Raw genomic sequence first — 18,288 nt, forward strand, 5'->3', positions numbered from 1 at the left:
AAAAGAAAAACAATTTAACAGCTGACAGTTTAAGGTTAATGAAAATGAGTTTGTTGAATGGATTATTGAATCATCAACAAATGGATGCTGATTTTTCGAGCAAAATCATCCTAAGCGATGAAGCACATTTTCACCTTGATGGCTTTGTTAATCGCCAAAATTGCCCCCTAGATCGTGTGATTTAACATCATTAGATTTCTTTTTATGGGGTTATTTGAAATCACAGGTCTATGTCAACAAGTCCACAACCACCCGTGCATTAAAGGAGGAGATTCAACGCTGCATCAACGAAATTCAGCCGCATTTATGCAAAATGGTCATGGAAAATTTCGACAAACGAGTGCGTATGTGCATGCAAAGCCGTGGAGGCCATTTGCCCGATGTGTTATTCCACAAATAACCCTATCCTATGTACTTTATGATTCAGTAAAAAAATAACAATCAAAAGACTAAAAACTGTGTTTTCTATTTAATTCAAATCTTGCGTTAATTTTGGGACACCCTTTATCATAATCATGAAGCGACGCGACATCTGTCGAGACGTAGGTACATCCCACAATCCAATGAATTGATGTGGGGAAGCTGAATCATCAAATCCTGCAGTCATAAATTTATTACTTTTGCATATTTTTTATAAGCAATATTTGTCGATCCATTAAAAAATCGTATAGAAGTGATAGATAATGAAAAAATGACTAGATATAAATGAAGATACTTCTGAAGGGGATCCTAAAGCTGTTTGTATTACCGACTAATCATAATTTTTGTTTAACAATTACTTTTTTCCTCTTTTACAAATTCGAAAATCCTTTTCCAGGATTAAAGTATACGCATTAATACGTGTCTGTGAGGTAGAGTTTATGCCGAGAACAACAAAAAATTTTTCTTAAAATTTCAATTTCGAAATTTTTTGTCGTTTTCGGCATAAACTCCACCTCACAGACACGTATTAATGCGTATACTTTAATCCTGGAAAAGGATTTTCGAATCTGTAAAAGAGGAAAAAAGTAATTGTTATACAAAAAAATACAACTTTAATTTTGGAAAATTTTTTTTGTTAGACCTTCACAATTTCGCAAACTCAGGATTGTTTTTGCATGTTATACGCTTCTGGGGAAGGTATCATTTGGTACGTACGACCTGAAGTGACAGCTGTAGTGACAGCTGTGAGAGCTGAAATAAAGTGAACTTTCAATTTTGTTTCCAATTTTTTCGTCAAATTTAATGTGATCAATGTTTTTTTTTTGCGTACTTTTATTGTGTAAAAGAATTTGATAATCTATAAAGCCAATTCGGAGAAATTAGCGATCTGCAATTGTCGGTAATTCCTGTGTACAATCCCCTGTGAGAGAATGCAATCATTAATACCACGTAAAGCACTTGAAGTCTTGAACAATTAAGCAAACATATTAAATTAAATAAAAATAAATCAAATGAAAAAAAAAAGAAAAAAAATCATATTTTCGATCAAAGATCTTAATAATAGTACTTAATAATATTTTTATATGCAAATTTTATACATTTTTTAGTTTTATAAACTGTGTGCCGATTTAATTTATTAAACTTAAAACGTAAATTATAGCTGAAACTGAAATTATAAATTGATCATCAATTTAATAATGTAATTTTAATAATGTATATCATCACTTAATAATGTCTTAAAAATGTACAAAGAACTTATTGCGAAAATTATTACTTCAACTGCGGTCAAATCATTGAAATATTATACTTAATATTTCAGCTTTAACTACGATATGTGTCAAGTTCGACAAACCAAATCGATGCGCATTGATAATACTGAAAAACATGTTTGCAAAAAGAATTTACATAAAAATTATTATTAAGCATTACTTATTTGATCAAAAATAAATTTTTTTAATTTGAAATACTTAAGATCTTTTATTTATGTTAGATTTTAGAACAGAATCCTGCTTATAATTGTATGTAATTTATAATATTTTTTTAAATTTATAATAGATTTTATACATACATATTCTAATCTTAAAAATTTTTCGCGTTAAGTTTGTTTCAAATGATTTGCAATTCATGTCAGAATTCAGGATAGGATTCTATTTATACCAATAAACGCGATTAATGATAGAACAATCACTACAAATTGCGAGTGTATATATATTTCCCCATTTACGTTCTCGATCCAATCGGCATGAAATGGCTATACTGTCCAGCGTTAAAATATGCTCAGGAAGTGCGTTGCATCACGATTGAAGCGTTTCGCAAAAATTAGATCTCCGGTTGAGTGTGCAGCGTTACAACAGCACTATGCCATCCGCATATTAATGTAAACAATGCAAAGTCGGGACATTTAAAAGTATATAAAAAATGAATTATAACAAAATTTATAATAAAATTAAAATCTCTCTTCCTCTCCTATCAATCACGATTTCAAACCATTTCTATCTTCATTATACATTTTTTAAATCTTTTTATCACTTATGATCTTCTTCCAAATCCTCCTCCAATAATAAAGATTCAAAATAATTTCTCAAGAACGGCAGAGTTTGAGTTAAAAGAGAATATCCTAGTTTACAGTTGCCTAGGAAAGGATTTTTGTGCCGTCTGAGTCATCAGTCTGAAACACTCGATATATCATTCACGACGTAATCTCGAGCATGGATAACCCAACCCGTGACCGCCGGTTTCCATGGAATGTCGGGACACCCGTTACGCGAGTGACGAGAGTGAGTCACATCTTTGCGGCCATGAAGGGAAGCAGGAGCATGATTCCAGACAATAAAGTCGTTTAACGATGGCACCGTCCGAGGCACTATAGACACGGTCGAAAGCGCGACTCGAGGTCGCGAAAGATACGCGCTGATCACTTATTTGCACACACGTACAATAATAATTGGTGTTTTCTCTCGCAATATCTTTGTCGAAAACGTGTGAGATATTCTGTATCTTTTTACAAAGTTTATCTGTGTCTAAAGTTTAATCTACAATGTGCTTTTTGTTTCTTGTTTTCTTACTTTTTACCATTTTTTACCTTTTGTCTTTTTGCCATTTATCCTGTTTCTTCATTTTCAATCGGTCGAGATAAAAGTTGACAAACTTCGGAAGAGACAAGAAAGCAAAAGAGCACATTGTGGATTCGATTTAACATAATAAACGCGTTTACGCCTCACTTTTTAATATAATATTTTACTCGTTTTTAATATTTTTTTTGTTACGAGCACCATTATAATTTATTATTAAAACATCCACAATAACCAAATATAAATATATAGAAGTATTGTATTATGTATACATTGTACATATTACACAGTAAATTATATAATAATTTAAAACAATTGTAAAAAGCCAAATACGATAAATAGTTGCATAAAAAACGACTTGATCTGGTAAAAACTGAGACACGGATATTTTTTTTGACATCTACTTTCAGAATCTCTTCGATTTTTTCATGGGAGGAAAAAAAATCGATTTTTGTCGTACTGTGTTATATAACTATATGTATATAAAATATATATGGGAGAGATCCCGTTTGCCTACAAATCAATTGCTTACAGTGTCGTGTGCCTACAAAAACGACCATATTTTTTTATATCAGATTCATTTCATTATTCTATGAATAAAAGTACAATTACCAAAAAATAAATAGTTTAGTAGATAAAGATACTTTTCTGCTTGATTAGACCCAAAATAACGATTTCCAAATAGTGTTACAACAAAGTCTATTCATTTTTTATGGTTTTGTTTAAACAAATTTTTAATCAGCATCTCATAATCTACAAAATATCGAAGTTTTATTCAATTTAATTAAAGTTATTTTTCTCATATATGTAGATATTAATACAATATATATATATAGTATGTAATATGTACATACTGTACTAATTTAAGTGTCAATTAATATATGATTAATATATACAGGATGTTCCGAATTTAAATGGCCAAACTTCGAGAACGTGTAGGGAATCGATAAACTAATGGCGAATTCGATTGGAAGCATTAGTGCGCACTGACGCATATTAATAAGGCGTTGTAAACGTTGTTGATTTAATTTTAATATAAAAGTGAAATGCAAATATTTTGTGAATTACAAAATAAATATTTTAATAGTACAATAAAATATTGAGTATTTCAGGATTTAATCGATTTATATAAACATATCTTTCCGTTATTTTGTGTACGTTGTGTGATGGTTTTAATGTGCACCAGTGCGCACTGAGTTACGTGCAATCGAATTTGTCATAAGAAAAGAAGTCCTTTAGATATATGCTAGTTTTTACTTCGTTTTGATGAAAATCACAAAAAAGACAAAACGTAATTTTTGGAACATTATTGTTTTCAAAGTGAAATATTATTGTTTTTGGTTACGACTTCAGCGATAATAGCCCAGTCATCAGAGGTTTTAAAAAGAAAGAAATTATTTACAGATATTTTATTGTTCTAATCGACAGTTTGAGGTATAAAAAGATTAAATTTAAAAGTGTTACAACATTAAGGGGGGCACTTGGAAATAATTAAGCAATAAAGTTTTTTTTTAGTTTCTCGATTAAAACTCGTAAACAAAAAGAGATATCAAAAAATGATAAAAAAAGCTTTTTTGTTGCTGCTAAAATTTTTTATAAAATGAGTTTTTAACGAGCTTAGTACTGTAAATAGAATTGGAGATACAGCAATTCTAAGATGAGTGAAATTTATGGAAAAAACGGCAAAAATAGGTACTTTTTTAGTTATTGCCTTCTACATCGTTTTTTGTCGGAGAGTAAAAAGTGACAAAAGATAATTTAAAGTAGATATCTTATCGAAAAAAATGAACTTAAATTAAACTCAATACGATTAATACTTCCAGAGATATCGAGTTCCAAAGTAGACACTTTTTTGACAAAATTCGTCCATTTCATACATTATCGTTTAAAGTGTTTTTTTTTTCGAATATGTAACGAATTAATAATTAACAAATCTAACATTAATAAAATAAAAATTAATTGTTTTACATCAACGATGCAATGTATAGAAGAGACTGGTGTTATAAGTAACTGGGGTAAGTAATAACTGTTGCATAATTAGAAGCGTGCGCATTATCGGATTTGCAAGAGCTTGTTGAAAATTACATGTAAGTAACTTTTACAATTTTTCGTAATTTTGGTCTCAATTTTTTTACATTGATGTTTGAATTATAAATAATATATCTGTATACACAAATTAATTGAGGTTTCTTTTTACATATGACATATAACTTTTTTTGTCTTTACATATAATCTTTATTATCTATTTCTCGGAGCATCTCATATTAGGAGCACAATTTTTTGACTTTACGATTTATTCGCTTTTTACATTTTTTAATTAAAAAAAAATAGAATTTAAATTAAATTTTACATAACATTATCTTAAAGCTTATTAAATTGTCTTCAAAATGACCTATTATTTTTTAAATTCTGTCCATAATTTCTGATTTCTAACATTTAATCAAAATGAACTCGGTATCTCATAAGAGAGGCCTTTCCTTTATATTTGTATATTTTTTGATTATATAGATTATATAGATTATAAACAAAAAGTATCGAATGGTGACTTGTTTTCGATTTTTAAATATGTTTCCTAATCATGTGAAAGGAGAATCATATGAAAGTTTACTCGCCTAACATTTCCTCAGGCTTTATACAACTGCAGTAAATCGCGCTTCTGTGTTACTTAGAATTCCTCTTAGTTGCTTAGAATTCTGTAATGTAGATGTAATGCTCCTCTCTTTTTATATTTTCTTCCCAGAAGTGTGAAAATTTATTACTTTGAAATATCGATCATCATTGACGCGCATAATGTTATAAGATAAACAATTAATTGCGATATTATATAATTTATTTTATAATATTCCCGTTTTACGTATAAATAAAAGTGATTCAACAGTCATATCATTTTCAGTTGTTTCCAAAAATTCTATGGGCAGGGCGTCTACTCGATCTTCTCTCTATGAGAGAGAGATTTTTGACATCTTAGAATAATCTTTTCAAATCAATAGGTATTCTACGATACAAATTGCATACAAAATTTAAATAAAATCCTAAAAATTGAAGCAAATAACAAATTTTTATATCTTTTATTCTCTTGATTTCAGATATATTTCCATAAAACTGCTGAAGTGTACATTACAAATAATTTCTTTCACAAGCAAATATATTTTCTGATTACTCCATTAAATTTATGTGCTACAGTCTTATGCATGTAATATATATAGTAATTAAATTCCTTCTTTGTGATATATTCTTACAAAACCACAACAATAATGCGCGGTGACTTATGCAAATGAAGAATTATCGGATGATTATTCAGAAGATAGTGACTCATCAAGCACTTACACGAAGTATATTAGCTTACAAAGTTTCGCACACGACTCTATGTGCATATGCAGCGAAATGTGCATATGTACGAAAAGAAACTGCTATCAGTGTAATCATATAGTCGCTATGTCTCCACCGTTATCTTGTAGACAGAATTCTTTAAGTGTATCTGTAACATATATTATTATATGCAAACCTTGTCAAGTTTAAGAAATTTTTTGCAAAAAAATTGAATCATATATGGAGAATATTTCCAGAATAGAATTGCAATAATAATGAAAAAAATATATTTTTGAAGAAAATACCCGTGAAAGCCTCAAAAGCATTATCAATGAAAAGAATCTTTTTGTAGAAGTATTTAAAAATTTATATAGCCACATGTCTATATCTAAAAATAATTTTGTTGAATTGTCAAGATAATAATTATGCAGGATGCTCAAACTGGTTATTAAAACTTTTTGCAGCATTATCATCAAATAAAGTAATATTGCAGAAACATTTTTTTAGATTAAATGAGAAAATGATGATAAAGTTGATCAAAATTGTTAATTTTTACTTGATATATAAAGTTAATGTTTTGACAGGTTATATTTTAAAAGCAGTTTTATATTTAATTTTATCGTATTAGAATTGTAATCCTTCATTTTATAATCAAGTAAGCTTTTCTTGAGAAATTATCGACTTTATGTGAATATCTTATTAATTTTTTTAATTAAATACAAATTAAGAAATTAAAGACGGTGACCAAGTAAATCAATAAATCGAATTCTTTCCTACGAGAATTGAAACGTACGTAATATTATATTATTGACTATTATATTACATTGGAATAAATCAAACATATATCAATATCTGGTGTCAATTCTTATAGGCATCACTATATATTTATTTATTTTTTAAATTACTATATATTTAAATTACTTGTTATTTTTATTACTTATTATATTTATAATTACTATTATATTTTTAAATTGCTATATATTGATTAATATTTTAAATTAATTTTATTCTACTTTATTAAACAGCTTATAGATGCAGATCTCGATTTATAATCCACAAAATCCTGCAACTTTTAACGATAAATATGTGAGTCTTTACTCATTATTCGTAACTCTATACAAATCGCCTTTTGTATACTCAGCTGCTGACTAACTGCGTAAATTCCTCTCTCAGGCGTAGCATCAAATATGCTGATCGAAAGCAACTCAAAATAATTGAATTTTGTATTTTTTTATTTACCTTAAAATATAAAGCGACGAACTAAAGCTCTTTTTAATCAATCACCAACATCAGCTCCAAAAATGTTATTGCTGACGAATAATATTCTTCAACTCATTGTCAGATAGGTTTCTTCAAAAAGAGAAATACACCATATATTTATTTTGTTAAATTCTTGGAAGATATAAAGGAAGATTCTTAAAGAAGTTCTAAATTCCTAAAGAGCGAGATATAAAAAGTAATTTAAAAAATATGAGATATGTACGGAAAGTGATACTTTACTAAAGTATCTAAAAATGTATTTAGATACATAAATTTAAAATAATTTTATTTGATCATCAAAATAATATTTTATTAGAAATTCAAATTAATTATTAGAATAATGTTTTTGCAGCGTTGCTTATTTTTCAATTTCCATCATAATTATTTGATTATATGATCCAACAAAATTAATTTCAGATTTGTATCAGGCAAAATTTTAAATATTTCAGTAAAATCTTTCTTTCTATATATAAAATATGTAAAATATATTGTAAATTATAAAAAATATTAAATATGCGTATAAAATCATAAGTAGAGTAAGATTTTATCCGACACGAATAAATCGTCTATCAAAATATTTATAGAGGACGCTTAACAGTTGCTAGAATGTAAAAATTTTTTACAGTATTGTTATATCAACGTTCAAGCGTCCTAATAATTTAACCAAATAATTATTTTCAGATTTTGTATCTAGCTAATTTTTTAAATCGTGCAACAAAACCTTTTTTTTCTGTTTGCTACGTCATTACATTATCAGTCTTATCACATATATGCTTCTTTCAAGTAATATTAGGTTGAGTAAAAAGTCATCGCGTATTTTTTAGCTCAAAGTTGTATATACAATATCTTCGTCAATAATGAATGAAATTCAAATTTAAAAAAAGGGTTTTAAAGCTTGAAATCTCTACTTTTAAAAGCTTATCACATTTTTTAAGTTTATATGAGTTTGATAATTTTTACATACCAAAAACTACGAGCTGAAAAAGACGAAAAATTTTCTTCTCACTTTGTGGATTTGTAACGTGTCCAAAACGAATTTGAGAAAATTTTCGATTACCTATCGTGAAAGCTTGATACTTTCCCTACAAAATCGTTTTTTTTAATATTCCTACGACTTTTGATTACTGAGTTATCGCGGATTAAATAAAAGAATTATTTTGACTTTAATTGCTCATAACTCCATTAAAAATTGTCGTATCGTATAAATTTAAAAAAGAGATTTTTAAAGCTGAAACTTTACTCTATTAAGATATATTTATATTGTTGGTAAGAAAGTAATTGCGGTTTTTACTGATAGATGTCTTTTAAAAAAACGCGATGACTTTTTACTTAACCTAATATTTCAACGCCGAAGTTAACACCATCCCTCCCCCCACCCCCTCCTCCTAAGGCGACGTAACTTCTTTCAAGGAGGTTCGATATCCTTAATGCTAATCCGTTATCCAAATTACGATAAAACCTTCAGCATCGAGCAACGTTACGTCGAAGGCTACCGCGTAGCACGCTGCGCGGAAGATGCGTGTGTATGTGTGTGTGTGTGTGTGTGTGTGAGTGCGTGCACACTCGATCGGTTTTCCTTAAAGAAAACGACGCTCTCCCGCGTTCTCTTTCGCGTATAGTTTCTGCGGTGCCAGCCGAGATAATGTAACGTTACAACGAGGCACGCGCTGCCTGGCCCTCCCTCACGAAGTCAGTACGCTCGTGGACGCGCGCCGGAGAGAACGTACGCACGAGTTTCTGGCCGCAATCCGGTCGTCCAAGTACCGTGCGGTACTTGAAGTGCCGAATCCATCGCGAGGGCGAGGGAAGAAAGAAAGAAACTGACACTTCCGACCTCACGTGGTGGTGCAACGTACAAAGTGAGTGCAACCATCTGTCGCTCGTAAGAAAAGAAATTTATCTCACCGTCTCGGTCGTGCGATTTTCGTATCGATCGTCTTCGCGAGTCAATTCGGAGGAACCGCGTGATTTCGAGAGGAGTGATCACCTGCGATTATTCGTTCTGCAACGGCATGACTTGTGAGACGAATGAGTGAGTCGCATGAATACGAATCCGAATTCTATGTTTTTTTTTTTTTTTTTAATGAGATCTAAGTGTTTCGCGCATAACAAACGGGTCGTACGTCGTTCTTTGATGCAAAACAGGTGAAGTGAAAGGCCCTCGGTGCTTACCGAACACATAACCTGACGTACAACTCCCAAGTCCATTACGTCGCACATACTCGACGTAATTGACAATTAAAATCATATACGGTCTTTGTTTTAAATTATTCCGCAATCGCGTGCGCAAGTTGGCAGTCGTTGCAATAAAGGCCTTTTTTTATTTTTTTTTTAAGCTAAACTACTTGCATCGTCTATTTTCTCTTTTTTCCCAGTGTGGACAGAAAAAGAGGAGAAATGAATCGTGCAAAAAGTTCAACTAAGTCTAAAGCAGAATTTATATCGTATTGATGTAAAAAAGAAAATGAAAATTGCACACTCTGCATTTAATTAAATCTAAAATCGCACGTATGAATATCACGCGCGCGTTTGCGGAATTTTATTACTGCAAAAATACTTTGCGACATTCGATATTCGTTTTATTATAATAAAGAGATAGACGCTCTTAATTTTACAGAAAAATAAATCGAAATTTTTTATTAAGCAGAAAAAGCTAACTTGTGACAGTAAACAAGAGATATTAAACGAAATAAATGTATTCTGTTACAAAATATTATAAAAAGAATATATATTTTTTTACATTAAAATTATCATTCAGTAATATATTCAAATCTATAATATAAATCTGTCTAAATAAATTTACAATGATAGAATAACGAATTACATGTTCCTTTGCTAATTCCCTTTAAACGTGACGTGCGTCAAAGATTCTTGACTTGAACTTTCAGTTATGATGCGTATGTAGAGCTAATACGTTTTATTTGGAAGCATTATCTTGTATATTTCCTTAATATTGAATACTTAATTATACTGTAGTGAATGCGAGGCAAAAAAAAAAAAAACGATTGCAAGTGTACAATCACTCTGTTCCAAATTAAATTAAATCTTTTCTGATTTAAATAAAATGATTTTTAATACTGGAAAAATAATTAAGTTAATTAAATAATGAATTAAAATTTAATTGTATCGCGTTTATTCGGCGCATTCTTTTTTTATAAATATTTAAAAACTGGAATGTATAGATTAACTACTCATTTTGTATTAAAAGAGTATTAAAAGCATTGAACAACAATGTCCATACAGCACAAAATTTACGGCAATATCGCTACAAAATCTGCAATATTGCTGCAACTTTTATGCAACTTTATGCTGTAGGGGTGCTTTTAATACTCAAAATAAATAATTAACTTATACAAAATAAGTAATTAAATAACTTACGCAGCATAGAAGCTTATAGCAATATTGCAGTAACGTTTGCAATATTGCTGGAACGTTGCAATGCTGGAATGTTGCTGCAATTTTGCTGTGTGAGAAATAATTTTTAGTATTAAATTAGCTAGTATTTTAAATGGGATTTCTGTAAGAGTTCAATAAACTCTTATTTAATTGCTCTTATTTTATCGCTCGTGTAAAACGGATTCTTTTGAATGCCCTTTGAGAATACGTTCCAGTTTATCGATTTCAACATTGGACCGTCTTTCTTTAAGCATTATGCACTCGAATGCAAATGAAAGAATTAATCGACGTCTTGAATGTCGAATTGTGTATTCCGTTAAAGTATCCCGTCTCGTTTTTCGCCCGAGCGAATTTTTGCGAGCCTTTCGAACTTTCGCACGGGAACGTTGATGTTGGCGGAAGTTAAAATGATAATTATCATAACACCTGGCGGATTTCTAGTTTAGGGAAACAACCGAAACCGTTCGACCCTATGTCGGTTTAACGATCGAGCCGCACGAGTTTCGACACAGACACGCATTCCGACGAATTAACTTTAAATGGCTCGCAGGAGAGCTATTTGCCTTACTCCCGCGAAGCTCAGCACGTGCATCTAAACCTAACTCTTGGATATACTTTTGGTGGAATCCTATTTTAGAAACGCACTAACCTCTGTTCCGGGAACTTGTGTTTTGCGGCGTGAATGAACGTATGTGTATACGACAGATCTTATTAAGAGTATTCAATCTCTTTCCGCTATGATATCATAAAACAATGAATACATGAGATGTTGAACACAATAATAATTAATAATCGCAATAATCTTTATTTAAAATTTGATAATTTTTTATAAATTGATCACTGTAATATTGTACAGTACTATCAATTCGATAATTTTTATGTTGTTAAATTATAAATAATAGTTAATAAAAATATAAATATTCTCGAAATGCCTTTCTCTCTTTATGAATTATTTGATATTAAATTAATTTATCGATATAAATCTAATATATGAAATAACAATAGATAAATAAGAAATATTGATAAAATACGGTCCTTAATATAAGAATTAAGCATTTAAGAATATTTTGACTTAGCAATTATCTCAAACTTTACTGTCGAGAGTGAAACCAATATGTTTATTTTTAGAAATGTCCAATGTTATTAATCTTAACCGGCGATGATATACATTTGAGTAAGTTCATTCCTTGAGTAGTCGTATATTGCTCTCTTACTTCAAAAATAATTCAAAAACAATTTTTAAATTATGACTATGAATGAGTTAAGTATTACATATCAATTCATCGAAAGTGAATTAACTCAACTTTATAAAAAAATCCTTAAAACATCAAAGCATAAAAAGAATGATTTTAAAAAATTGTCGAAATTGTTACAAGTTTAAAAACAGTGGCTTTTAGGGATTATGAATCGCAAATAACAAAATTTATTATTGATCATATTTATTATTGATCAGATATTTGATCAATATTAAAAATATATTTATTTTGATATTATTTGTTTAGTCAGTAATTTTCTATCAAATTTAAAAATAGTTTTTTCATTTTTTTTTTGGCAAATTTAACTTTTTGAGTTATATTCACTTTTGAAATAAGAAAGCGATACGTAAAAATTTAATCGTGCCACGTTATTTTTCTGTGAATGTCGATTATGTGTAATTTAATGAATCAATGATGATAGTATTTATAAAGAATTTAAGTACATAACATACACAAGATGCATACGTTTTAAGAATTTTGTTTCTTCGTCCAAGACACTTGTCAAAGTAACATATTCTCAAACAATAACGAAGATATATCGATGTACTTATCGATATGAATCAATCATTTCGAATTCATTGGCGGATTTAGAAATTTCAAGAGGGACGCGCCGTAAGCAAAATTTTGTTTAACAATAAGTCAAATATGAAAAGATGGAATATTAAACTATTATTTAAATTATTACATTAAAAAATGTATTATTTAAATGTATAATTTATAAAATGTTTTAGTTTAAATTGTATTAATAAAAAAAAATATATATAATGAAATCTATGTTTATATATATATATAAAGAGCCCCTTAACAAACTAAAAAATATAAACTTTTTTATAATATCAAAATTATAATTTCAGAAATATTAAAAATATATATAACATTTTGCAATAAATATTTTTTAAAAAAGGTACTCCAAAGGGGAGGGTATAGGTCGTGATCTCATGACCTACCCATTGATCCAGTGTTCGTGTTTAGCATAAAAAAGCCATATATCTTCTGTAAAATATAATAACATAAAACAAGATACAATTTCAATAATATATCGATCCTTTACTTTAAAAAGTGACAATCAAAAAAACAATATAAAAAACGTAATGTTTGAGTTATTATCATGAATGGATCAGGTAAGCATTACCCTATATAAATTATGAAAAAGTGATCTATAAAGTTGTCACAATTTAAAAAGGATGATTTTTTTAAAAGAATGATTATTAAATAGAAATGAGAAAAATAATATTTGATCATAAAAATATATTATTTTTATTATTTATGATATTATTTCATTAGTCAATAATTTTCTGTCAAATTGAAAAATAATTTCTTTTTATGAGAAACTTAACCTTTTTGTTTTTTAAGTAAGAAGGCGATAAATTAATGCTTTTCCTTTTTTTAATGATTATTTTAATAGTAATAATAATGCAAAATTTTTTTATTAATTACAAAACATTCTCGCACTATTTTATTAGAAAGTAATTTTTTTATGTAAACGATAGGTCTGTTCGCGTTATTTGTACGTTTTGCCCTTAGAATCTTTACTTTCTCTCTCTTCAATGCCCGATTATATATCTATTTATCTCATTTTAAGTGCAAATATTTTTTAGGAATTTCAAGCAACACGAACAGACTTAAAGTTTACATTGAATTTTTAGAAAAATACACGCGGACTTAATACTCTAATCAGAAAATAGTCAATTTTGGAATTTTATCATATTTCATCGTGATCGCTATAAACAAAGCTTGAAATAAACGAGATAACAAGTGCACTCATTTTCACAGGCACCATGAATAAGACGGAATTCAACATTGTCCTGAGCACGGAGCCACCGAGGACGTCTCCGAACGTGATTCACTCTCACATTCCGGTGCCGAGAATATCGGCCACGATCAAGGCTCAAGAAAGATGTCCTCCAAAGCGTAGAGGATCCTTCGAGAAGCTCGGCCGTGGGACAGGCAACGTGGCAGCCCAAAGAGCATCCTTTGAGAAGCTCGAAGCTTCAGTTGCACAGCTGAGGTCGCGCAATAATAATCAATTGTCGACTTCCAGCATCGAGATGCGAAAATCCGAGGAAAAGACGACGCCGGTAAACGTTTGTAAGGCGAATGATGTCTTACAAAGACTCAACAGAAGCAACAGCTTTTTGGAAAGCAAGTGGAAGAGCAAATATGAAGATTCGGAAAAGAGGCGGAAACACCTGCTGCAGAAGAGCGAAGCTGGTAATTATTAATTAAAAGCGTCGAATGTTGCGATAGTCAAACATAAAACTGATGTCATGTGGTTGTACTAAATAATAGCTACTACCAGAATATCTAAATCTTGAATCTATATTGATAAGTAGACATATGCTTAATTACACACACACACACACACACACACACACACACACACGCGCGCGCGCGAATGCACATACACACACGTGTATATGTATATGTATATATATATATATATATTATATAGATATGAGTGCGAGGTTTACATTATCGGATTGAGTTTCAATTTTATTTATTAGTTTCATTTTATTAATTTCTTTCTATCGGATTGAGTTTCAATTTTATTTATTAGTTTTATTTTATTAATTTCTTCTATAATTATGTTATATAGATTAATTTATATAAGTTTAGAAAAGTATTTAAGTCGATTTAATTATTTATTATTATTTATTTTATCAATAGTATTAATAGTAATTAGGCCAAATATTATTAGAATTTTGGTTGGTTGGGATGGACTGAGGATAGTATCATATTGTTTAATTATTTACTATCAAAATTATAGTTCTTATAATTCTGGTATAGTTACAGAAAAGTGCAAACTTAAACGACTATTTATAAAATAATTAATTCGTATACATATTTATACTTGAATATATCGGAAACAAGATTACTCTTATTTTTGAAAGTTTCTTCGGTATGTGAACATAAGCTTATCAAATTATTCATTGATTTTTCTGTTACTTTTATTAACAAAAGTTTATAAATAATGGAAAGTGTGTTCATCACGGATAAATTGACTGAGAATGTCGTGTACTCGATTATCATGTTGTGATTCACTTCTGCATATAAAATGAAGGCAATGACGCTGTATTAGTCACACTGTTTATACGCGATAGAATTATAAATCGACGGGGCAAAATATTATTAATTTTTATATTCTTAAAACGGTATGTTGGATCGATTGATTAGCCAGGCTGATCGATCAAATTTACGTAAAGAGAGTCACAGGAGGCGAGATATTTAAAAAATTTTCTCATAGTCGCTCGAATACGATTTATAATTAATTAATCAACAAACGCTTTGTAAGCGATTCATACATAATACATATAATATAACGTGTCAGAGTTTCAATAAGAATATTTAAAGATAATATTTGGAATATAACATCAAAAAGAAAACAAATGAAATGATGAGAGAATAATATGCTCATCAGAATTTTGCGCGAAATGTTAAAGTAACTTTCTACACGCATGTATACATATACATAATACCATTTTTTGCTTTTTGAATTGTTTGCTTTAACTGAAAGATTATTATATTATCACATTTGATAAACATTCTATCATCGCTGGAATATATATTTTGTTTCAATGTAAACTTTTTTCAGAACGATGACATCATCAATCGTTTTTCAATAGTTCTAAGGATTATGTGACCTTAATCTGATTGTCGACTTAATCGCGATGTTTGATGATAACTGACTCATCTAGCCCACGCGCATTCGTGCTATTCCATAACTATAATAATTGGAAAAAGAAATTAAAATATTTTACCATACAATTTTGTATTCTGCGTAATAATCTCGAACACCTTTTGCAGTAAATAAGGAGCATGTAGATTTGGAGAAAAAATATCAACAATTGCAGAGAGAAAATAACATGCTACAATCGCAAGTTCAAGAGAAGGAACAGAAGCTGCTAAAATTACGGACAGGTGCGTAGCTGTCCCTACAGCACGAAATATTGTAGCAATATTGCAGCAATATTTCAATAGTGCGCAATATTATAAAAATTGCAGTAATACTGAAATTTTTATATTTTATTGGAAATATTGCAACAATATTGCAAAATATTGTAATTTTAATATTTTGTAAAAAATATTGCAATATTACAATTCAATAAATAAATACGTGGCCGTGTCACGAGAGAGGGATACACTTCTCGTAAGGAGAAAACATCCAAGAGTCCTGTAAGGAGTACGCAAAGTTAGCAAAGTTAGTCGAGTTAGTAAGTTTCCTGAAGATTTCCAATTTTTTTTTAAGGCGTGTTCGGATTCCCACCCGGGATGTTCTCCCAGGGTGTCATGTCATTCTTGTTTAATATTCGGTAAATAACAAGGATGAAGTGATACCTGCATGTACTCGGAGAATCTGAACATAGCCTTAGATGTGCTTTTTAAGTCTCTGAATATTTTTTGATAACTGTATCATATCTATTTTGGAATACGATGCTAAACAATATGTTAGCAATTAATAAAACTAGAATAATTATTAAAATATTGCATAATGTTATAGCAATATTTTATTTTTTCGGATATAGGAATATTGCAGCAGTTTTATGAAATATTGCAATATTGTAGCAATATTTCTATGTCCATTAAAATAAAATATTGCTGCAATATTCTGCGATATTACTGCAATATTTAGAGAAATATTGCAGATATATTGCTGCAACTTTATGCAATATTTTAATAATCTAGTTATTAATTGCTAAAATATTATTGTTTTGCATCACATTCCAGAATACGACGAAGTTATGATCAATTATAATAACAGTTAGCTACTCTGATTGTACTGTTTCTTACTTAATTTCGTGTGTCATCTTGATTTTTTTTAAATAAAACTCACGGGACATATGAGAATATATGCCGATCAACATTATCAAGAAAAAAAAAACAATGTTTTCAGAAAAGACAGAATTTAAAAAGAGAAAATTCCAAAATGTTTTTGATAAAACCTGACAAAATTTCATGAAAATTTCTAATTTTCAACACGCAGATAAAAAAGAACGCAAATTTTAAGTCCTTTAAATTTTTTCAAGTGTAAACATCTTGTTGAAGTTTCATCTTATAATATATATAGTCGAATCTTCTTTAAAATTATTAAATTCTTATTCTTTTCCCATAGTTTCTGAAGCAGTATGTAAAGAATACGAACAATTAAAACATCAATATGACGTGGAAACGAACGCAATGCATAAAGCTATGCAACAAGCCTCTCAGGTAACAATATTCATGATAATTTAATTTGTGTATTATTTGTAATCTGTGTGTGTGGTGATACATAGAAAATATATTAAGTGGTTTATAATCTTAATCAAATAACGAATGAGAATTGTTGTATAAGTGATACGTAATTGTTGCAAAATAATATACAATTTTGTTATATTAGTGGTACCGACAAAATCGCGAACTGAAGCGGAGATCTCAAATCATGGCGCAGAAGTTTCTACATAACAATCCAGATGAGTCGTTGCATCTCGACATATCCGACGAAGTGGACTCGAACTTCGAGGATTTGGATCACTTGAGGCAAACGGTGAAAGGTCAGTGAAACTAATTTTATTCGGTTTACGCGAATGTTACTTATATCTGCTCTCAAGATTGCATTAACAATCGAGTTTAAACAAACTAGCCCTAAATGAAACATTTGTTTTCACGTTTTCAGAGCTGAGCGGTGAAATAGCACGATTACAAACGGAACTTCATTCCGCGCGACTTCAGGAGTTCGAGGCACAGGAGCAGGTAACGCAACTGACTACGCAACTGGAAGAGGAAAGAGTCCTCCGACAAAAAGGTAAAATGAAATCTCTCATAATATTGTGATATGTAAAACGCAATAAACCTATCGATTCGTTTCTGTTGCAGGGGAGGAAAAAATTAACGAAATGAAAGTGCACAAGGAAAACATGGAAAGAGTCACAAAAATGGTAGCCGAGGAAGTGCAGACCTTGAAAACGCAATGCGATCGCGAAAGAGAAAGCGCGAAAATGCTGCAACTGGAAGCTGAAAGGGTGCGTTACGATCATCAATTTAATTTCATTATTATATGTATATATATATATATATATATATATATATATATATATATA

At 29.8% G+C, this 18,288-nt stretch overlaps 1 protein-coding gene across 1 annotated transcript in view; it reads left to right on the forward strand.

The window, feature by feature from the left end:
• The first annotated feature begins 9,226 nt into the window (after nucleotides 1–9,226).
• Nucleotides 9,227–18,288, forward strand: part of LOC108747629 (shootin-1) — a 13,128-nt gene continuing 4,066 nt past the window's right edge. Inside the window, exons 1-7 of the mRNA XM_018485227.1 lie at nucleotides 9,227–9,421; nucleotides 13,988–14,425; nucleotides 16,019–16,132; nucleotides 17,325–17,419; nucleotides 17,589–17,742; nucleotides 17,865–17,993; nucleotides 18,065–18,210. Of these exons, the coding sequence (XP_018340729.1) occupies nucleotides 13,993–14,425; nucleotides 16,019–16,132; nucleotides 17,325–17,419; nucleotides 17,589–17,742; nucleotides 17,865–17,993; nucleotides 18,065–18,210 (1,071 nt within the window). The 5' untranslated portion in view covers nucleotides 9,227–9,421; nucleotides 13,988–13,992. The remainder of the gene's footprint in view (nucleotides 9,422–13,987; nucleotides 14,426–16,018; nucleotides 16,133–17,324; nucleotides 17,420–17,588; nucleotides 17,743–17,864; nucleotides 17,994–18,064; nucleotides 18,211–18,288) is intronic.

Source organism: Trachymyrmex septentrionalis, unplaced genomic scaffold, assembly GCF_001594115.1.
Source record: "Trachymyrmex septentrionalis isolate Tsep2-gDNA-1 unplaced genomic scaffold, Tsep1.0 scaffold108, whole genome shotgun sequence".
NCBI lineage: Eukaryota > Metazoa > Arthropoda > Insecta > Hymenoptera > Formicidae > Trachymyrmex > Trachymyrmex septentrionalis.